Source organism: Nerophis ophidion, linkage group LG02 (genome assembly GCF_033978795.1).
Source record: "Nerophis ophidion isolate RoL-2023_Sa linkage group LG02, RoL_Noph_v1.0, whole genome shotgun sequence".
In the NCBI taxonomy this organism is placed as follows: Eukaryota; Metazoa; Chordata; class Actinopteri; order Syngnathiformes; family Syngnathidae; genus Nerophis; species Nerophis ophidion.
This window is the reverse complement of record NC_084612.1, coordinates 72,758,721-72,782,930: the sequence shown is the minus strand read 5'-3', so window position 1 is coordinate 72,782,930 and position 24,210 is coordinate 72,758,721. Positions and strand designations below refer to the sequence as shown.

The window sequence follows — 24,210 nt, the reverse complement described above, 5'->3', positions numbered from 1 at the left end:
GATTAAATAAGCTCTGCTTCTTCCTACTCCTTTTCGGACGTGCTGTAATGAAACAACTGAATTGTGGATGCATTACATTGAATTGTATGCATGTTCCAAATAACCTGAAACTGAGCTAAGTCCATACATAGACTTTGCCAGCATACTATTTTGTTTTCATTATGTTAAAAATGGTAATAAATGCTGTCATTCCAGTGTCTGGCCAAATCTAGCATGGATGTTGACGACTGCAATGGCCAGTCGTACATGTCAGGTGAGGTCTTTATGTCTTGTAATTCAAGCAGACAACACTCGAGGGAGTCATAACGTCATTAAAATGTGTTTTGTTGTTGTTTTTGCAGTTAGTGGGGAGTCGTCAATGGAAAGAGAATTTTCGGGGGGTGTTGGGGGTCCGACAGTGAGTACCCCAAACAGCAAGGAAGCTTCTCCTCACCGCTCCCTCAGTGGTAAGTTCACACTTGATGGTAGGAAAGTTCTTACAGTGGATTCCCGAATATTCGTCCATGCAAAATGCTAATAAAAAATGTTTTGGTGGGAAAACATAACACGTAGTGCAAAATAACCCCAAATACAGTACATTCACTAATGACGTGATGCGCCAAATCACTTGCTAAGACTGTGAACTTTGTTGCAATCCGATCTCGAAATTTAAAATATAATCCCAACGTCAAACTAACGAGAGGGTTTTGGCGCCTCAGCACAGCAGCATAATCCTGGCTTTTTTAGTGTTGAAAATACAGTGATACCTCAATTTAAAGAGGAACCGCCTGGAACTTTGCCTGTCTTTCATAATCCTTATGTGAGACAAGAACAAGTATGTTTTTCCTTTTTCTATGCATTCTAACTCATAGATAAATGTGAATAATAGTCAGCTAACAATGGAACCTGTATGGTATGAAAGGGGTAGGATTAGATAAACTCTGCTTCTTTCTACTCCTTCCCTGGTTGGATTGATTGATTTCCCTGGTTGGATTGATTGATTGAAACTTTTATTAGTGGATTGCACAGTACAGTACATAATCCGTACATCCATCCATCCATCCATCATCTTCCGCTTATCCGAGGTCGGGTCGCGGGGCCAGCAGCCTAAGCAGGGAAGCCCAGACTTCCCTATCTCCAGCCACTTCATCTAGCTCTTCCCGGGGGATCCCGAGGCGTTCCCAGGCCAGCCGGGAGACATAGTCTTTCCAACGTGTCCTGGGTCTTCCCCGTGGCCTCCTACCAGCTGGACGTGCCCTAAACACATCCCTAGGGAGGCGTTCGGGTGGCATCCTGACCAGATGCCCGAACCACCTCATCTGGCTCCTCTCGATGTGGAGGAGCAGCGGCTTTACGTTGAGCTCCTCCCGGATGGCAGAGCTTCTCACCCTATCTCTAAGGGAGAGACCCGCCACCCGGCGGAGGAAACTCATTTCGGCCGCTTGTACCCGTGATCTTATCCTTTCGGTCATGACCCAAAGCTCATGACCATAGGTGAGGATGGGAACGTAGATCGACCGGTAAATTGAGAGCTTTGCATTCCGGCTCAGCTCCTTCTTCACCACAATCCGTACAATCGACCACTAAATGGTAACACCCCAATAAGTTTTTCAACTTGTTTAAGTCGGGGTCCACGTTAATCAATTCATGGTAAGCCCTTTAATTTTATTGACAGTTTATTTAAGACTCTTATATCATGATTAATATTTTTTATTAGGTTATAATTGATTTATTTTCGCACAACATCATTTGTAAATTGTATTTAATAATTGTAATCAATTGTAATAAATATGTACATGTATATTGCATAATTTGTTATGAGCCATATGATGTGTATTTGGGAAAAATATATATAATTTATTATTAATTTGGTTGTACTTTATTTAGCGCTGCGTGTTTCTATATAAAAGTATTTTTCAAGTGTATTTGATTATTTATTTTTGTAATTGGCCTGACTGACTTTAGCCTTGATAATAATCTTTGTGATTAACTGACTCTTTCATGTCATTTGTCAAGTTTATATGTAATTATTAGGGGTGGGCAAATTAATGCGTTAATTACGCGTTAACTCATCAATCTATTAACGCAGACAATTATTTTATCGCACATTTGCTTATGTTGTTTACATGCTTTTATTTTGTTAACCCCTTTTCTTAACAAGATGGCATCTCCTGGATGTACTTCGTTGTGGAGGGGCTCTTGGTAAAGATGGAACATTTGGCAAAAATACCGGACAATTCTGCAAATTTCATGGCTGGCTTACAGCGTGGTCACTCCGGGATCACTTACGACCGCCAGACAATTCTGGATGTGGATAGATCGGGCCGTTTTGGACTGAATGAGGCGTGCTTGCTAGACCGGCTAGCTAGCATGGGAATACTTTGCCGGCTACATCCAGCGGCTTATGAAGCAGCGGAGTATTTGTGTTGTCTGTCTATTTATGAATAATGCAGACGAGGAGTGTTGGCTGAGTTCTTAACGTTTGCTTTCAGAGCGTGCATATCACAACATACAAGATGCCGTCATGGCGACACACAACCTATACCGGGCTACCGCGCATGCTCGTCACTCCTGTTGCATGCTGGGTAGGGTAGTACTTTTTTTCCCTGGCTCATAACATCACAATATAGTACCATGTATATGATGCGTTCAGTTTATCAAAGCACCAAGCAAACAATCGGAAAATTCCCCTCATATCAATTCCTAGATATGGTCATAATTATTTTAAGTGCACTACGCAGAATAAACACAACATTATTAATATTGCTACTACGGATAATTTAATCAAAAATTCCCTAAAACAGCCCACTACCTATAATATAGGTTTTTTAAACATAAGATCCCTGATAAAAAAAAATGTTTCTATTGTTACCTCAGAAATTGCCTGTTCGGATGTTATGATTGTGGCTCAGAGATTTGTATGTAGATTATATTTATTTTCCATAACAAACAGGATAACTTCAATACCCTGGCAGTGGCAATAAGCTTAAATGTTTGTATTTACATTTTTTGAGTTGATTTTCATAAAATATGCTATTTAACTGCTACTGTTTAACAAGGACTGATTTAAATTGTGTTTGCACAACAAATGTTTTGGCGCTTTTGTTCATGTGGGAAAATATTCCAATAAAGGTGCACTACACACTACTTTTGAATTCATTATTGGGCTTTGCATATACAATGCAGTTAATCGCGATTAATCGGAGACATAGTGCGATTAACTTCGATTAAAATTTTTAATCATTGCCCAGCCCTAGTAATTATTGAATATGATTCAAATAAAGAGTAAGTTTACAAATTCAGTGTTAATATTTGAGCCCCTCAGTTGTGGAAAAGTTGGGTTTTAAGGTGAAAAATGTTAGGAACGCTTGGTGTACAATATTATTACATTACTTCATAAAACTACTGTAGTTGTTATTAGTGCATGCTGTCTTTTCTAAAAGTCTATTTTTCTTTTATAATAGCATGTTGAAATTGTGCTGTTTTAGGGAGGCATGCGCAATTACCGTATTTTCCGCACTATGAGGCGCACCGGATTATTAGGCGCACCTTCAATGAATGGCCTTTTTTAAAACTTTGTTCACATATAAGGCGCAGAGAATAGACGCTACAGTAGAGGCTGGGGTTACGTTATGCATCCATTAGATGGCGCTGCGCTAAAGGGAATGTCAACAAAACAGCCAGATTGGTCAGTCAAACTTTATTAATAGATTACAAACCAGCCTTCTGACAACTCTGTTCACTCCCAAAATAAAGGAACAGCTGTTTTATTATTTTCCCCAAGGTAACAACAGCAAGGTATAACATGTAGTGCAACATTTATATCCCATAGTGGAGGGGAACTTTTCCTCGATTCAATTAACACGTAAAAAAACAGTCTGATACTCCATCCATCCATCCATCTTCCGCTTATCCGAGGTCGGGTCGCGGGGGCAACAGCCTAAGCAGGGAAACCCAGACTTCCCTCTCCCCAGCCACTTCGTCTAGCTCTTCCCGGGGGATCCCCAGGCGTTCCCAGGCCAGCCGGGAGACATAGTCTTCCCAACGTGTCCTGGGTCTTCCCCGTGGCCTCCTACCGGTTGGACGTGCCCTAAACACCTCCCTAGGGAGGCGTTCGGGTGGCATCCTGACCAGATGCCCGAACCACCTCATCTGGCTCCTCTCCATGTGAAGGAGCAGCGGCTTTACTTTGAGTTCCTCCCGGATGGCAGAGCTTCTCACCCTATCTCTAGGGGAGAGCCCCGCCACACGGCGGAGGAAACTCATTTCGGCCGCTTGTACCCGTGATCTTATCCTTTCGGTCATGACCCAAAGCTCATGACCATAGGTGAGGATGGGAACGTAGATCGACCGGTAAATTGAGAGCTTTGCCTTCCGGCTCAGCTCCTTCTTCACCACAACGGATCGGTACAACGTCCGCATTACTGAAGACGCCGCACCGATCCGCCTGTCGATCTCACGATCCACTCTTCCCCCACTCGTGAACAAGACTCCTAGGTACTTGAACTCCCCCACTTGGGGCAGGGTCTCCTCCCCAAACCGGAGATGGCATTCCACCCTTTTCCGGGCGAGAACCATGGACTCGGACTTGGAGGTGCTGATTCCCATTCCGGTCGCTTCACACTCGGCTGCGAACCGATCCAGCGAGAGCTGAAGATCCCGGTCAGATGAAGCCATCAGGACCACATCATCTGCAAAAAGCAGAGACCTAATCCTGCGTTCACCAAACCGGAACCCCTCAACGCCTTGACTGCGCCTAGAAATTCTGTCCATAAAAGTTATGAACAGAATCGGTGACAAAGGACAGCCTTGGCGGAGTCCAACCCTCACTGGAAACGTGTTCGACTTACTGCCAGCAATGCGGACCAAGCTCTGGCACTGATCATACAGGGAGCGGACCGCCACAATAAGACAGTCCGGTACCCCATACTCTCTGAGCACTCCCCACAGGACTTCCCGAGGGACACGGTCGAATGCCTTCTCCAAGTCCACAAAGCACATGTAGACTGGTTGGGCAAACTCCCATGCACCCTCAAGAACCCTGCCGAGAGTATAGAGCTGGTCCACAGTTCCACGACCAGGACGAAAACCACACTGTTCCTCCTGAATCCGAGGTTCGACTATCCGACGTAGCCTCCTCTCCAGTACACCTGAATAAACCTTACCGGGAAGGCTGAGGAGTGTGATCCCACGATAGTTGGAACACACCCTCCGGTCCCCCTTCTTAAAGAGAGGAACCACCACCCCGGTCTGCCAATCCAGAGGTACCGCCCCCGATGTCTACGCGATGCTGCAAAGTCTGATACTGTTACGGTAAATCAAACATTAGTGCAATCACACTATAGTACCACTCGAAATAGTGCAAAGCAATAACAATACATCAATAACTCAACGTTGCTCAAACGTTAATGTCACACTATACAACACACAAAATAAACAGCTCACTTTATTAAGTTATTCCTCATCCGCAAATCCCTCAAATTCTTCTTCTTCAGTGTCCGAATTAAACAGTTGGGCGAATACGGCATCCAACATTCGTCTCGTCGAAGTCGTCATTAATTGAGTCAGTGTCGCTGCTGTTTGTCTAGCAGTTCAGTGACAATTCCTGCCTTCCTGAAACTCTGCGTTGTAAGCGTGTCTCTAATAGGAGCCATTTTGGGGTCTTTACATAAACACACAAATGGAAATGAAACGGCACGCCTTGCGCAGTCATATATCCCAGTCTCCACCGCACGCTTCTTCTTCTACGGGGGAAAATGAAGTCGGCGGCTGCTTACCGTAGTTGCAAGACCTCATTATTGGTCCATATATAAGGCACACCACACCGCATTATAAGGCGCATTGTCAGCTTTTGAGAAAAATTGAGGTTTTTAGGTGCGCCTTACAGTGCGGAAAATACGGTACATAGATTTGAATTCATTTCAATGTGCGATGTTGAGTTGAGAGACAGACGTTTTGTGTTAAGAGCTCCGTCACAGAACCAATTTAGTCCGTAAGTTGACGTACTACTGTGTTTAAATTGGCGTTTTATTTACTATTAACTGGTTGTCTCGGATTGTAATCCAAGCAAATAGCGGGGATCTACTGTATTCCTCGTTTTTTCTTGTAAAAGAAAAATGACTTTGCAGCATCTCTTCAGCAAACTCCATTAAAGTGGAGCTGTACAGTGATGAAGACCCCGGTCCGAGTAACGAGGACGAGCGAGTGGAGCGCGTAGAGGAAGGAGGTACTGATCAGGGCTCGACGGAGGCTGCGGGGGCCTACAGGGAGCTGGCCAACCATGAAAGTATCAGGCTGCCCAACGGGAAGCTGAAGTGTGACATCTGCGGCATGATCTGCATCGGGCCCAATGTTCTCATGGTGCACAAACGCAGCCACACGGGTAAGTGCTCGATTGAGCAACGTTTCACGTACACTATCTCACAAACGTGAGTAAACCCGTCACATTTCAGAAAGTGTATATTCTTCTCACGGTATATCTTCTCAATCGATGACATCATTCCATCCATCCATCCATCCATTTTTCTACCGCTTATTCCCTTATGGGATTGCGGGGGGCGCTGGCGCCTATCTCAGCTACAATCGGGCGGAAGGCGGGGTACACCCTGGACAAGTCGCCACCTCATCGCAGGGCCAACAGACAACATTCACACTCACATTCACACACTAGGGACCATTTAGTGTTGCCAATCAACCTATCCCCAGGTGCATGTCTTTGGAGGTGGGAGGAAGCCGGAGTACCCGGAGGGAACCCACGCATTCACGGGGAGAACATGCAAACTCCACACAGAAAGATCCCCAGCCTGGATTTGAACCCAGGACTGCAGGACCTTCGTATTGTGAGGCAGACGCACTAACCCCTCTTCCACCGTGAAGCCCCATACCAAATAAATAAATTAAATTTGAATATACCGTATTTCTCGGAGTGTAAATCGCACCTCCCAAAAATGCATAATAAAGAAGGGAAAAAACATATATAAGTCGCACTGGAGTATAAGTCGCATTTTTGGGGGAAATTTATTTGATAAAACCCAACACCAAGAATAGACATTTTAAAGGCAATTTAAAATAAATAAAGAATAGTGAACAACAGGCTGAATAAGTGTACGTTATATTAAGTTAAGTACCAATGATTGTCACACACACACAAGGGTGGCGAAATTAGTCTCTGGATTTGACCCATCACCCTTGATCACCCCCTGGGAGGTGAGGGGAGCAGTGGGCAGCAGCGTTGGCCGCGCCCGGGAAGCATTTTTGGTGATTTAACCCCCAATTCCAACCCCTTGATGCTGAGTGCCAAGCAGGGAGGTAATGGGTCCCATTTTTATAGTCTTTGGTATGAGTCGGCCGGGGTTTGAACTCACGACCTACCGATCTTAGGCCACTGAGTAGGTCATATGACGTATAAATAACCAACTGAGAAGGTGCCTGGTATTTTAACGTAACATACTATGGTAAGAGTCATTCAAATAACTATAACATATAGAACATGCTATACCTTTACCAAACAATCTGTCACTCCTAATCGATAAATCCCATGAAATCTTATACGTCTAGTCCAGGGGTCGGGAACCTTTTTGGCTAAGAGAGCCAAAAAGCCAAATATTTTAAAATATATTTCCGTAAGAGCCATATAATTTTTTTTTTAACACTGAACACAACTAAACACGTACATTTTTAAGTAAGACCAACATTTCTAGAGTATAACAGGTCTCTTATTCTTTGTAATAACATTGTTATTCTGAAGCTAACTGTGGAGGGGGCGTGGCCTCCGGGCCTGCAGCGACAGGTGCATAGATGGCCCACCTGGGCCTTGTTATCTAATCACCTGTCGCTCTGTTATAAGCAGCATCCAGGAAAAGAGACTGGGTTGGGGCTGGAAATACTATTGCTGGAAAGCAACTGAGAGACTTATTGAAAAATAAAACAATATTGTAACCCTGAAACAGGCTCTCATGTCAGTGCTTGGGGGTCTGAAGAACTCCCAGGAGGGCAAGCCCCACACTAACCAATAATAAATAAATAACTTCTTACCATTAACGCAACTTCTTGAACAGGTGCGGTAGGAAACGGATGGATGGATTAAAAATGCATGAGAATGTTTTATAATTTTAACATTATTTTTAACACTGTGATTACAAGTGGAATTATTCATTACTTATCGTGTTAAGCAACGTCAGGTCAGATTTATCAGAGAGCCAGATGCAGTCATCAAAAGAGCCACATCTGGCTCTAGAGCCATAGGTTCCCTACCCCTGGTCTAGTCTCTTACGTGAATGAGCTAAATGAAATTATTTGATATTTTACGGTAATTTGTTAATAATTTCACACATAAGTCGCTCCTGAGTATAAGTCGCACCCCTGGCCAAACTATGAAAAAAACTGCGGTTTATAGTCCGAAAAATACGGTACTTTAGAGTAGTCTGTGTACAGCTTGTCGGGCAGTGTAGATTTACTATCCAATGAAAATAAGTCAACACACGGCCGTTATTGTCGTAATAGCTCAGAACCCAAGTGAGTAGCAAGACAATAGTGTCTTGCCTGCAGTCAAGTCGAAACAGTAGAGAGATAAAACTGTGGCTCCTGTACCATGGTCTTAAAAAGTATGGTACAGGATCCAAAGCATTATCCTCTTAAAGCAGTGAAAAATACTTTGTATCCTGCACCATGTTCTGGGAGGGTACGGCGCAGGATTCAAAGTATTTATCCTCTAGAAACTAGGATAAAAACTTTAGATACTGCAAAATTCTCTCAGGCGATATGGTGCAAGTTGCTAAGTATTTATCTCCTAAAAGCTGGGATACATCATTTGGATCCTGCACCATACTCTCAGGCTAGAAATATCATATGTAAGTCTAAACATGGGGCAGCGCGGTGGTACAGGGGTTAGTGCATGTGCCTCACAATACGAAGGCCCAGAGTAGTCCTGGGTTCAATCCCGGGCTCGGGATCTTTCTCTGTGGAGTTTGCATGTTCTCCCCCTGACTGCGTGGGTTCCCTCCGGGTACTCCGGCTTCCTCCCACCGCCAAAGACATGCACCTGGGGATAGGCCCCTCCCACCGCCAAAGACATGCACCCGGGGATAGGCCCCTCCCACCTCCAAAGACATGCACCTGGGGATAGGCCCCTCCCACCGCCAAAGACATGCACCTGGGGATAGGTTGATAGGCAACACTAAATCGGCCCTAGGGTGTGAATGTGAGTGTGAATGTTGTCTGTCTATCTATGTTGGTCCTGCAATGAGGTGGTGACTTGTCCAGGGTGTACCCCGCCTTCCGCCGTATGCAATTTTGATTGATTGATTGATTGATTGATACTTTTATTAGTAGATTGCACAGTTCAGTACATATTCCGTACAATTGACCGCTAAATGGTAACACCCGAATAAGTTTTTTAACTTGTTTAAGTCGGGGTCCACGTTAATCAATTCATGGTAAAGCTTAGGGGGGTGCAGAGATAGGCTCCAGCACCCCCCGCGACCCCAAAAGGGACAAGCGGTAGAAAGTGGATGAATGTAAGTCCAAACATGGCCTGGTGAAGCCTGGGTGGATGAGAGGCTAAACCAGGGGTCGGGAACCTTTTTGACTGAGAGAGCCAATAAGCCAAATATTTTAAAATGTATTTCCGTAAGAGCCGTAAAATATTTTTTAAACCCCGAACATTGCATTTTTAAGTAAGACTAACCTTTCTAGAGTATAATAGGTCTCTTATTCTGTGTAATAACATTGTTATTCTGAAGCTAACTGTGGAGGGGGCGTGGCCTGCGGGCCTGCAGCGAAGCGGGGTGTTGCCAGGACCGGCCTTGAAATCAGCGACAGGTGCGTAGATGGCCCACCTGGGCCTTGTTACCTAATCACCTGTCGCTGTGTTATAAGCAGCAGCCAGGAGGAGAGATGGGGTTGGTGCTGGAGCCAGAGCGTGAGCGAGAACAAAAGAGAAAAAGACAACTGCTGGAAAACAACAGAGAGACTTATTGAAAAATGAAACAATACTGTAACCCTGAAACAGGGTCTCATGTCGGTTCTTGGTGGTCTGAAGAACCCCCAGGAGGGCAAGCCCCACACTAACCAATAATAAATAAATAACTTCTTACCATCAACGCAACTTCTTGAAGAGGTGCGGTAGAAAATCGAATGGATGGATTAAAAATGCACGAGGAGGTTTTATATTTTGAACATCATTTTTAACACTGTTTACAAGAAGAATTATTCATTATTTATCGTGTTAAGCAGAGTCAGCTCAAATTTACCTGAGAGCCGGATGCTGTCATCAAAAGAGCCACATCTGGCTCCCGAGCCAGAGGTTCCCTACCCCTGGGCTAAACGTTTTGGAAGACAATCCAAACAGTCCCATTACGACTTTTCAACTTTCTATAGCAGTGATTCAAAGAATCACTCAATTAACATAATGTTTTTTTTATTTTCCTATAGTTAAACACAGTGTTACTGTTCAAACTGTGTGTAATGTTACATTAGCCAAAAAATATTGAATATACGTTTTAAACAAAATCCTGCCTTGTTTTTAATTAACACTTAGGCCTACTATGCTACTGTAGTTTATTTAATGTTGGTCATTGTACTTGGAGAGCCAAGTGTTTTCCAAAGTGGTACTTGGTGGAAAAAGTTTGAGAATCACTGTTCTTTTGAGGAAACACTACTAAAAAAGGGTTGCTGTCATCCCATTTGTGAGATACTGTACCTTTTTTAAAGACATCCACGACCATGCATTCTCAGGTAAAAACCAGTTGGTTTCTCCAGGTGAGCGGCCATTCCAGTGTAATCAGTGTGGCGCCTCCTTCACTCAGAAAGGTAACCTGCTCCGTCACATCAAGCTGCACTCTGGGGAGAAGCCCTTTAAATGTCCTTTCTGCAGCTACGCCTGTAGAAGGAGGGACGCGCTCACCGGCCACCTCCGCACTCACGCAGGTAGGCGCCGTTCGTGTTTTCACGTCGGGGACCGTGGCGCGCCGTGCGCCGTCAAACCTAATGGTCTCCTTTCACTTTGGGTGCAGTGTCCTCTCCAACTGTGGGGAAGCCTTACAAGTGCAGTTACTGCGCTCGCAGTTATAAGCAACAAAGCTCCTTGGAGGAGCACCTGGAGCGATGCTACAACTACTTGCAGAGTGTGGAGTCCAAGCAGCACAACAGCGCTCAGAACGCAGGTGAGCATTGTTCATCCACGTCAGGGGTGTCCAAACTTTTTTCCTACGAGGGACTCATACAGAAAAACTGAAGATTAATATATTTTTTGCATCGAAGATGATATAATCCAATTTAATATAGGTCATTATACAATATACATCAATCAAACTTTATTTATAAAGCGCTTTTCATACATAAAAGAAATGCAACACAAAGCGCTTTACAGACTTAAAAACTGCCCCGGTGACTCACTTCCACATCATCGCACACGCACGCACACAAATACCCAATGCCCACACACACATATATGAACAAATGAATGCATGGGTGAGTACAGAGGAAACAGGTGAGTTAACACTATCACAGATGTCATCAGACCATGGCCACCAGGACGCCCGCACAGCACCGCCGAAAACCCCTCATGCAGATGGCTTCCTTTTAAAATAGTAAGAATAAAGGATGCAATACAAGTAAAACAATAGATATGCAGTAAATATATAATAAATTAATAGAATGAAATGTGCATGTCCAAAGACATGCACCTGGGGATAGGTTGATTGGCAACACTAAATTGGCCCTAGTGTGTGAATGTTGTCTATCTGTGTTGGCCCTGCGATGAGGTGGCGACTTGTCCAGGGTGTACCCCGCCTTCCGCCCGATTGTAGCTGAGATAGGCGCCAGCGCCCCCCGCCACCCCATAAGGGAATAAGCGGTAGAAATGGATGGATGGATGGAATGATGTCATCAATTGAGAAGATATACCGTGAGAAGAATATACACTTTCTGAAATGTGACGGGTTTACTCACGTTTGTGAGATAGTGTACGTGAAACGTTGCTCAATTGAGCACTTACCCGTGTGGCTGCGTTTGTGCACCATGAGAACATTGGGCCCGATGCAGATCATGCCGCAGATGTTACACTTCAGCTTCCCGTTGGGCAGTCTGATACTTTCATGGTTGGCCAGCTCCCTGTAAGCCCCCGCAGCCTCCGTCGAGCCCTGATCAGTACCTCCTTCCTCTACGCGCTCCACTCGCTCGTCCTCGTTACTCGGACCGGGGTCTTCATCACTGAAAGGGAATAAGCGGTAGAAAATGGATGGATGGATGAAATAAAATATTACATAACTAATAAGATAAAAAAGTCAAATTAAAAGGTGAGTCTGAAGCATGTTTTTAAAAAGATGAACATTAGGGATGTGGGAAAAAATCGATTCGAATACGTGCGTGCGTGCGATTCAGAATCGATTCTCATTTTTCAAAAAATCAATATTTTTTTTTCTTTTTTTTTTTTCTATCACTCCAACAAACCAATAGACAGCAATACCATAACAATGCAATCCAATTCCAAAACCAAACCTGACCCAGCACCACTCAGAACTGCAATAAACAGAGCAATTGAGAGGAGACACAAACACCACACAGAACAAACCAAAAGTAGTGAAACAAAAATGAATATCATCAACAACAGTATCAATATTAGTTATAATTTCAGCATAGCAGTGATTAAAAATCCCTCATTGACATTATCATTAGACATTTATAAAAAAAAAAGAACAATAGTGTCACAATGGCTTACACTTGCATGGCATCTCATAAGCTTGACAACACACAGTGTCCAATGTTTTCACAAAGATAAAATAAGTCATATTTTAGGTTCGTTTAATTGTTAAAACAAATTTACATTATTGCAATCAGTTGATAAAACATTGTCCTTTACAATTATAAAAGCTTTTTTTTTTAAATATACTATTCTGCTACGATGTCAACAGACTAGGGTGGATCCTGCTGAAATCCTATGTATTGAATGAATACAGAATCCTTTTGAATCGGAAAAATATCGTTTTTGAATCGAGAATCGCGTTGAATCGAAAAAAATCGATACATAATCGAATCGCGACCCCAAGAATCGATATTGAATCAAATCGTGGGTCACCCAAAGATTCGCAGCCCTAATGAACATTCTCTGCAGTCCTAAAGTCCTCCGGCAAGCTTTTCCATAGACGGGGGTCGGTACGCACAAATAAACCAATACGTTCATTTCAGCCTACATGTGGCGCTACCTGTTCCTAATAAATACATCATTTTGGAAGTGAATGTAGCTTGTCGTTACAACTCTGTGCAGTATGTCGCAAAATGCATGGGAACTCCGCTTCTTAACACACCTCATACCATCGCAAAAAGCCGCTGCCTGACCAAGGACTTAGAAAATCTGCAGAGACTCCTCCCACCCCCACCAACGACTGTTTTCACTGCTGTGCTCTAGAAGGAGGTTCCGCAGCCTCCGTAGCAGAACCTCCAGGTTCTGTAACAGTCCTCCGGCAAGCTGTTCCATAGACGGGAGTCGGTACGCACAAATAAACCAATACGTTCATTTCGGCCAACATGTGGCGCTACCTGTTCCTAATAAATACATCATTTTGGAAGTGAATGTAGCTTGTCGTTACAACTCTGTGCAGTATGTCGCAAAATGCATGGGAACTCCGCTTCTTAACACACCTCATACCATTGCAAAAAGGCGCTGCCTGACCAAGGACTTAGAAAATCTGCAGAGACTCCTCCCACCCCCACCAAGAACTGTTTTCACTGCTGGACTCTAGAAAGAGGTTCCGCAGCCTCCGTAGCAGAACCTCCAGGTTCTGTAACAGTCCTCCGGCAAGCTGTTCCATAGACGGGAGTCGGTACGCACAAATAAACCAATACCTTCATTTCCGCCTACATGTGGCGCTACCTGTTCCTAATAAATACATCATTTTGGAAGTGAATGTAGCTTGTCGTTACAACTCTGTGCAGTATGTCACAAAATGCAGTAACTCCGCTTCTTAACACACCTCATACCATCGCAAAAAGCCGCTGCCTGACCAAGGACTCAGAAAATCTGCAGAGACTCCTCCCACCCCCACCAAGGACTGTTTTCACTGCTGTGCTCTAGAAAGAGGTTCCGTAGCAGAACCTCCAAGTTCTGTAACAGCTTCTTCCCTAAGGCCGTAAGACTCTTGAACGCATCATAATAATCCCCCCAAAAATGGATTAACTGGCTGGAATATAAAGACAATATAACATACATCCATAAACGTGGATGCTTATGCAAAAGTGCAATATATTTATCTGTACCGTAATCTATCTATTTATATCTGCACCTTGTTGATTTTTTTATCCTGCACTACCATGAGCTAATGCAACAAAATTTCGTTCTAATCTGTATTGTAAAATTCAAAATTGAATGACAATAAAAAGGAAGTCTAAGTCAGAGAATAAGAAGGTGTAGCAGGAGGGATCAGTGTTGGCTTACCCAGCAACTCTATAATTTAGTTAGATTCTCTTTTTCGAACAAGCAACAAATCTAGAAAATAGGCTTGAGACTCAGACATTAAAAGCACGGCTCCCTCTTCCTCAACCATGAATTGATTAACGTGGACCCCGACTTAAACAAGTTGAAAAACTTATTCGGGTGTTGCCATTTAGTGGTCAATTGAAAGGAATATGTACTGTACTGTGCAATCTACTAATAAAAGTATCGATCAATCAATCAAAACGCCGTGGGCCCCTCCCCCGTCTACAAAGCACTACCAGGCGGCTTCGTCTTGTTCTCGACATTAGAAACCCTCCAAAAAAAAAAGGACAGGAAAAAGTTACGTTCTAAACATTTTTGTGCTTTTCATGTTGTTTTTCCCCCTCACTTTTTGTCTCTCCTACAGCGTCCATTATTACAATTACATGCCCATACGTCATGGCCAATTGTACAAACTTAACATAGTCACAGTCCTAACTTTGGGTTACAGATGACAACACAAATGAGTGTAATATATAATACTGTACGTTAGTGATGGGTCCGGCAACACCGACGCATCGGCGCATGCGTCAAGGTCATAGTGCGAAACCATGTGTCGGTGCGCGTATCGCTTTTAGAAAGTCACGTGACCGATCATGAGCTGTTTTGGTCACGTGACCGATACGCGAACTGTGTCTAACTGACGCCTGCGCGCCAAACTGTGTTTATAAGGAAACACATCTGTCAACAAGACGCTGCTGCCAACGGAATCGCCGCACTTCTGTTGTTGGTCATTTGTATTTTATCGTCATCGGAGGTCAAAAAGAAAGATTTCTGCCGTGAAATAATAACTACGAAGAGAAATTTTCTAAAATTTAATACGTTGGAAAAACAGTTTTTTTTAATAAAAATGTTTAAAAAAAAAAAAAATTCCCAGTCCAGAAGCATCCTCATTCACAACACGCTCTCTTTGATTTCCATGTTATGACACATGTTCACATTATTTATTGACTGCATCTGAAAAAGGTAGAAATATATTTTTATTTAAATGAAGATATGAAATAATCCTAAATGAAATACAATGACTTTGTTTATATTATTGTATATATTAGGTCATAAAATCAGCGGCAGTTGAGTCGGTGCATAGGTTGCCTGTAGGGATTTTTAATGTCCAGCAGATGTCAGTATTTAGTTACACAGTGTCGACACAATATCAATACAGTTTTGCAATGTGTCGAAACGCTTCATGACGCCTCATCAACCCATCACTACTATACATCTTTTGTAATATTTTTAGAACGTGCCACTCAAATGAAATAGCACTTTGGACACCCCTCATCTCCATCCCGCTACACTTTGGATGTCAGAGCCAATCTTTATATGTGCTCTTGCAGGAGAGGAGATGAGGGAGATGGAGTTCATACCAGACGCCTCCTCAGACAAGATGACTTTTATTGATCGGCTCGCCGGCAACGTCACCAAACGCAAAAGATCCATGCCCCAAAAATTTGTAGGTGAGCATTTGACCTCAGTCTGGTGAGGTTTGTGGTAGCTAGTGATGTATACTTACTCAACTGCAGAGAGTACCAGGGGTCCATTATTGGGGTGGCTCCAAATGCTTTTTGTAGGGGATATTCAAATGTTGCTGCACACTTATTAGTCTTGTCACAGCAACACTTGTCGTACTTGCCAACCCTCACGATTTTTCTGGGAGACTACCAAATTTCAGTGCCCCTCCTGAAATTCTCCCGATTTCCACCCGGACAACAATATTGGGGGCGTGCCTTAAATGCACTGCCTTTAGCGTCCTCTACAGCCTGTCGTCACGTTCGCTTTTCCTCCATACAGCGGCCCAGTCACATAATATAAGCAGCTTTTACACACACAAACACAAGTGAATGCAAATCATACTTGGTCAACAGCCATACAGGTCACACTGAAGGTGGCTGTATAAACAACTTTAACATTGCTACAAATATGCGCCACATTGTGAACCCACACCAAATAAGAATGACAAACACGTTTCGGGAGAACATCCGCACTGTAACACAACATAAACACAACAGAACAAATACCCAGAACACCTTGCAGCACTAACTCTTCCGGGACACTACAATATACACCCCCGCTACCACCAAACCCCGCCTCGGAGGTCTCAAGGTTGCTCAAGGTTGGCAAGTATACTTTGAAGACGCTGTTTTGTGTATACCATATTTCCTTGAATTGCCGCCGGGTATATAGTATGCGCCTGACTAGAATTACTGCCGGGTCAAACTCGTTTCGCAAAATAATTAGCACATGCTTAGCATTACCGCCGGCTCAAGATTAATGCCGGGTCAAACTCGTTTGGCAAAATATTATTTTTATTAAAGCATGTCTAGACTTTCTGCCCGGTCAAACTTGTTTCGCAAAATAATTAGCATACATATGCCTAGAATTTCCGCCGGGTCAAACTCGTCACGTCACGGGTCACACTTCACCTGTCATCATTTTCAAAATGGAGGAGGCTGATTTCAATCATTTGAAATCGCATAAAGGGAAGATTAAGAGCTATTCAGTAGGATTTAAAGTCCAAGCTATTGAATATGCTAAAAAGAACAGTAAGCAGCTATGTTTTGTTAATATACCGTAGCTGCGTGTGTCAAATATGAGCCATTAAATGACTCCCGCCTCCTGGTGGTAGAGGGCGCTAGTGATCCTTCTTGCGACTACTCGGCTGCACTTTTAACATGGAGGATTACATAGCTAAAATAAAACAGTTTTGTAAACCGGACTTTCAATGGAAGCAGGAGTTAATAAAGGAAGATCTCCATCGAGACAGAGAGAATTTTAAAACTGAAGAAAGATAAGGAAGACTTCTATAAACAAGTTATCGATGCTTTTGATCAGAAGGAGCTGCGCATGGACTTCATTTATAAGTAAAGGTAAGACCATAATAACGTTTTTTTTTTATTAAATGTGCTTTTCATGATGGTATCCTTACATCCATCCATCCATTTTCTACTGCTTATTCCCTTTTGGAGTTGCGGGGGGCGCTGGCGCCTATCTCAGCTACAATCGGGCGGAAGGCGGGGTACACCCTGGACAAGTCGCCACCTCATCGCAGGGCGGTATCCTTACATCACACTCAAATTTATAAGCGCAGGCCTACATTTATCGCATGCCTTTGGTAAGCGCCAGAGTGAGAAGAGGTTTTAAAATAATTAGCGCCCCGGCGGCAATTCAAGGAAATACAGTATACAGTGTATATGTAACAAACATCTGCGATGAGGTGGCGACTTGTCCAGGGTGTACACCGCCTTCCGCACGATTGGAGCTGAGATAGGCACCAGCGCCCCCCGCGACCCCAAAGGGAATAAGCGGTAGATAATGGATGGATGGATGTAACAAACATGACATAACAAGCGGGTAGTGGCTCAACAAACTTTTTTTTATATACAGCCAGCTTAACTGTCACACAAAAGTCCCTTTAGTGCGCTTCAAAATGTTACCAAACATGTTGCTGGAAAAAAGAAAAATCATTTTACCTTGTGTCCTTGAATATTGGCATTTGTTGAACAGTCTGGGAGTGGTAAGCAAGCGTCGTGTCACCTTCCACGTTAGAACTAACTAACAGTGTGAGGCGGTCCTCCATCGGCTTGTGTTTTGGTTCTGCATTCTCCTTCGCTGTAATAAAAGTCCCCTCTGGAATATTTTCGAAAAAAGTCAGGTCTTATCATAGTTAAAAACTTGCTACGGTAGAAAGCCTCCTTGCAGCAGCAGCTTTGTCAGAGCAGCCTTTCCATGCTGCTCTGAAATACGGCTCGCTTTTTAAAAACTTTTTTCAAACACCCACGGCTCGCCTTAAATTGTTCTTCCGTCACTTTTGGACAAATGGCGAGCCTTCTCTCAAATAATAGCCTTGAAAGTGCTATCGCCAGCGAGCTGCTTCTGATTTATCCACCTGGTCCTTGCACTCTCTCTCCATCCTTGCAAAGATATTTAACCTCTCCGGCAAAGTCAGCAACCGTTTTTTGACAATGGTTGGGATTGTGGACTTGTTTCCTACGTATTTGTGAGCTAATCCATGTGTAAATATGTAAACATGTGAGGTTGGGGGCCTGACTCTTAAAAGTGGTGTGCACAGGAAGTGATGTCATCAAAGTGAATAAATGGACTAGGCGATTGTACGTCGAAACATAGTTGGCTCTATCTAAAAGTATGTGTAAAGAACGCAAATAGAGCTTCCACCTTACATGTGTGTGGGTATTTATATATATATATATATATATATATATATATATACATTTATCTGCGATGAGGTGGCGACTTGTCCAGGGTGTACACCACCTTCCGCCCGATTGGAGCTGAGATAGGCACCAGCGCCCGCCGCGACCCTAAAAGGAATAAGCGGTTGAAAATGGATGGATATATATCAGGGATGCACCGAAATGAAAATTTGTGGCCGAAGCCGAATAAAATTTAAACGCTTGGCCGAAGGCCGAATACCGAATAATGAATGCAGTTTTTCATGATTTTTTAAATATTGCATAAATAGTGAAGTGAAGTTAATTATATTTATATAGCTCTTTTTCTCTAGTGACTCAAAGCGCTTTACATAGTGAAACCCAATATCTAAGTTACAATCAAACCAGTGTGGGTGGCACTGGAAGCAGGTGGGTAAAGTGTCTTGCCCAAGGACACAACGGCAGTGACTAGGTTGGCAGAAGCGGGAATCGAACATGCAACCCTCAAGTTGCTGGCACGGCCACTCTACCAACCGAGCTAAACCACCCCGAATAAATAAACCGAGCCTAGAATAAATATTTAGACATGTTTTTCAAATAAAGTAATATTTATTGAATATTGACAATTTTTTACTCTTCCAGTAGCCTTTGCTTTTCAAAAAAAAGCACAAAGTTTTTCATTTATATTAGGCCTTCAAACAAAACATGCATTCCCCCCAAAAAATAAAGTGCATTAAAGTGGATAAACCCACAACAAATGAATTGTCCTTTTGGCAAAAGTCTGCTTAGCCACAGTAGATATGCTAATAATGTAAACAGAAGGCTCAGGTAAATCTCAATTAAGTGTGTGCTTGTAACCTCATACACTTATACAGGTAGCTTACACAACAGGCTAATAATGTAAACAGAGGCCCCACTAAATCTCAATAAGTGTGTGCTTGTAACCTCATACACTTATACAGGTAGCCTACACAACAGGCTAATAATGTAAACAGAGGCCCCACTAAATCTCAATAAGTGTGTGCTTGTAACCTCATACACTTATACAGGTACACAACATATCCCAACGTCACCACGTCACTGCACGTTGGTTGATTGCGTCACCGCGTCAAAAAATTGCGTCGCACGCCACTATTCGGCCTTGTTTTTAACTCATTCCACCGAAGGCCGAATGTGGCTTTTTTTGCCATATTCGGCCGAATATATTCGGTTACAGATTAATCGGTGCATCCCTAATATATATATATATATATATATATATCATCATCCATTTTCTACCTTTTGTCCCTTTTGGGGTTGCGGGGGGTGTTGTAGCCTATCTATCTATCTATCCATCATATACGGCGTATACGTATCTGATGTATGTAAGAAGGTGCGCTTGCGGTCTGTGAGAAGGAAAGACAGGAAAGAGTGAGGAGTGTAATGCCCGCAGCTAAAAGCAACTGCGGGAGAACGTATACTCGAATATCACGGTATAGTCATTTTCTATATCGCACAGAGACAAACCCGCAATATATCGTGTATATCGATATCAATCAATGTTTATTTATATAGCCCCAAATCACAAATGTCTCAAAGGACTGCACAAATCATTACGACTACAACATCCTCGGAAGAACCCACAAAAGGGCAAGGAATACTCACACCCAGTGGGCAGGGAGAATTCACATCCAGTGGTACGCCAGTGACAATGCTGACTATGAGAAACCTTGGAGAGGACCTCAGATGTGGGCAACCCCACCCCCCCTCTAGGGGACCGAAAGCAATGGATGTCGAGCGGGTCTAACATGATACTGTGAAAGTTCAATCCATAGTGGCTCCAACACAGCCGCGAGAGTTCAGTTCAAAGCGGATCCAAGACAGCAGCGAGAGTCCCATCCACAGGAAACCATCCCAAGCGGAGGCGGATCAGCAGCGTAGAGATGTCCCCAACCGATACACAGGCGAGCGGTCCATCCTGGGTCCCGACGAGCGGTCCATCCTGGGTCTTGACTCTGGACAGCCAGTACTTCATCCATGGTCATCGGACCGGACCCCCTCCACAAGGGAGGGGGGGACATAGGAGAAAAAAGAAAAGAAGCGGCAGATCAACTGGTCTAAAAAGGTCTATTTAAAGGCTAGAGTATACAGATGAGTTTTAAGGTGAGACTTAAATGCTTCTACTGAGGTAGCATCTCGAACTGTTACCGGGAGGGCATTCCAGAGTACTGGAGCCCGAACGGAAAACGCTCTATAGCCCGCAGACTTTTTTTGGACTTTGGGAATCACTAATAAGCCGGAGTCTTTTGAACGCAGATTTCTTGCCGGAACATATGGTACAATACAATCGGCATGATAGGCTGGAGCTAGACCGTGTAGTATTTTATACGTAAGTAGTAAAACCTTAAAGTCACATCTTAAGTGCACAGGAAGCCAGTGCAGGTGAGCCGGTACAGGCGTAATGTGATCAAACTTTCTTGTTCTTGTCAAAAGTCTAGCAGCCGCATTTTGTACAAACTGTAATCTTTTAATGCTAGACATGGGGAGACCCGAAAATAATACGTTACAGTAATCGAGACGAGGTGTAACAAACGCATGGATAATGATCTCGGCGTCTTTAGTGGACAAAATGGAGCGAATTTTAGCGATATCACGGAGATGAAAGAAGGCCGTTTTAGTAACGCTTTTAATGTGTGCCTCAAAGGAGAGAGTTGGGTTGAAGATAATACCCAGATTTTTTACCGAGTCACCTTGTTTTATTATTTGGTTGTCAAATGTTAAAGTTGTATTATTAAATAGAGGTCGGTGTCTAGCAGGACCGATAATCAGCACTTCCGTTTTTTGGGCGTTAAGTTGCAAAAAATTAGCGGACATCCATTGTTTAATTTCATTAAGACACGCCTCCAACTGACTACAGTCCGGCGTGTTGGTCAGCTTTAGGGGCATGTAGAGTTGGGTGTCATCAGCATAACAGTGAAAGCTAATACCGTATTTGCGTATGACGTCACCCAGCCCTACACCCCGACTTCCATCCATCCATCACTACCGCTTGTTCCTTTTGGGGCGTGGTACACCCTGGACAAGTCGCCACTTCATCTCAGGGCCAACACAGATAGACAGACAACATTCACACTCACATTGTTACACAAGGTGGACTCAAAGTGCTTCACAGAAAACAAAGTGAAATGAAATGTAAGGATTTAAGAATTGAGACCTCTTATGAAAGAAAACCGGGTTTGAAAAGCGAGGTATTGCTGTACATCTGGCTTAATAGTTCTTTTTCATCACTGCAGGACAAAAGCACATTCGTGTCAGTCTTGGAATTGCACCTTATGACAACGGAGAGACACATCCAGGAGACCTGGAGGTCCTGCATGTTCCTGGTCCTGGAGGAGGAGGAGGCGGTGGCGGAATGGTGGACACACTTCAGCCTCTTCACCTCCCTACTAGTCACCCACCATGCCTCACCGAACTCCGGTCCATCCACGGCGCGGCTCACACGCCGGGCGCTTTCAGCCTGGGGCTGGACTACACAGGCGGCGGGCCGGGCGGCGCCGGAGTGGGGCGAAGGGAGGCGGCAGAGGGCCACGAGGACCTTCCGATGGGGCGAAGCTCGCCCAGCAACGGTTGCCAGGACTCTACGGACACGGAGAGCATGCCGGACGAGGTGTGCAACAGCAACAACGGCCACCACGTCGCCCCTCCCCCGCACTACAAGAGGCACGGTCACGCCAAAGACCGGGAGATGAAAAGGGAGGACGGAGGCTACCATGCGCCCCCTGCCCCGGGCCTTGCCCCGGCGCCCAGTTCACCCGCGGCGCCCTCCTCCACCTCCAGGGAGACCCTCCGCGTGGTCGATGGCGAGGGGCGGACGGTGCGCTGCTTTCGCTGCGACCACTGCCGCGTGCTCTTCCTGGACCACGTCATGTTCACCATCCACATGGGCTGCCACGGCTTCCGCCAGCCCCTGGAGTGCAACATCTGCGGCCACCGCAGCCGAGACCGCTACGAGTTCTCCTCGCACATCGTCCGCGGCGAGCACATCCTGGACTGAGGACGAGGGCCCGGCGGGGGGGGGGTTTTGGTCTGCGCCGCACGTAAGGCATGTTTTGGGGAACGCTTAGTACTATTACTCGGAACGCACTTTCAACACTTTCCCGTCCGCACGTGTGCCTTGCTCCCAAATTGAGGATTCGCACCTCGCGCACATTCTAGTGGTAAAAGAGATGTAAGCACTTTAAATATGAAGTCAACATGAAGAAGACCTCATTTCCCCACAAAGCTCAAGTTTACGACAGGCTGGGAAAAAAAACATGCAGAGAATAGAAGTGCAGACCAAAACCAGGAGTCCAAAGTCCTCACCTTTTTTTATAAGTTGTCTGTGAAACTTAAAAGCACTTTTTGTGGAGGGAGTGACGTGCTTTTTGTCGTCTTTCCGCAAGTGACAGTAACGAGTACTTTGAAGACCTTTGTTTGGATGAATTGTGTGTGATTTCTTTTATTACTGCTTTTGTTGCACTGATACCTGCCAGGAGGTCCTGGTTTTATTAAAGTCTTTTATAGAATGACAGTCATCACCGGCACATTTCTCTATCCAAATATAAGAAAACATCTCACCTCAATTCTAACATCGTTTTTTTATTGTGCCTTGAGGTCAGGGGTGTCCAAACTATTTGACGTGGGGGCCGCATTGAGCTAAAAACATTGTTCGAGGGTTGAAATACAACTGTACGTAAAGCAACTATGCATATATATATATATATATATATATATATATATGTATTGTACCGTATGTCCCGGCAAGAAATCTGCGTTCAAAAGACTCCGGCTTATTAGTGATTCCTAGAGCCCAAAAAAAGTCTGCGGGCTATAGAGCGTTTTCCGTTCTGGCTCCAGTACTCTGGAATGCCCTCCCGGTAACAGTTCGAGATGCTACCTCAGTAGAAGCATTTAAGTCTCACCTTAAAACTCATCTGTATACTCTAGCCTTTAAATAGACCTCCTTTTTAGACCAGTTGATCTGCCGCTTCTTTTCTTTCTCCTATGTCCCCCCCTCCCTTGTGGAGGGGGTCCGGTCCGATGACCATGGATGAAGTACTGGCTGTCCAGAGTCGAGACCCAGGATGGACCGCTCGTCGGGACCCAGGATGGACCGCTCGCCTGTGTATCGGTTGGGGACATCTCTACGCTGCTGATCCGCCTCCGCTTGAGATGGTTTCCTGTGGACGGGACTCTGGCTGCTGTCTTGGATCCGCTTGAACTGAACTCTCGCAGCTGTGTTGGAGCCACTATGGATTGAACTTTCACAGTATCATGTTAGACCCGCTCGACATCCATTGCTTTCGGTCCCCTAGAGGGGGGGGGGGGGGGGGGTTGCCCACATCTGAGGTCCTCTCCAAGGTTTCTCATAGTCAGCATTGTCACTGGCGTCCCACTGGATGTGAATTCTCCCTGCCCACTGGGTGTGAGTTTTCCTTGCCCTTTTGTGGGTTCTTCCGAGGATGCTGTAGTCGTAATGATTTGTGCAGTCCTTTGAGACATTTGTGATTTGGGGCTATATAAATAAACATTGATTGATTGATTGATATATATATATATACACACATATGTATATAT

At 44.3% G+C, this 24,210-nt stretch overlaps 1 protein-coding gene across 5 annotated transcripts; it reads left to right on the top strand.

Annotated features, from left to right (window-relative positions):
- Positions 1-113: 113 nt before the first annotated feature.
- Positions 114-23,168, top strand: LOC133544895 (zinc finger protein Eos-like). 5 transcript variants are annotated; one of them, XM_061890143.1, is made up of 7 exons: positions 114-253; positions 342-446; positions 6,119-6,361; positions 10,738-10,905; positions 10,992-11,141; positions 15,784-15,903; positions 21,888-23,168. In XM_061890143.1, the coding sequence occupies exons 1-7, from the start codon at positions 181-183 to the stop codon at positions 22,646-22,648; spliced, it is 1,620 nt and encodes a 539-aa protein (XP_061746127.1). In that variant the 5' UTR covers positions 114-180; the 3' UTR covers positions 22,649-23,168. The 5 variants fall into 5 exon arrangements, with proteins under 5 accessions (XP_061746127.1, XP_061746118.1, XP_061746149.1 ...); XM_061890134.1 differs by having other exon boundaries at positions 10,714-10,905; XM_061890165.1 differs by having other exon boundaries at positions 10,714-10,905; positions 15,784-15,899; positions 21,888-22,484.
- Positions 23,169-24,210: the final 1,042 nt, after the last annotated feature.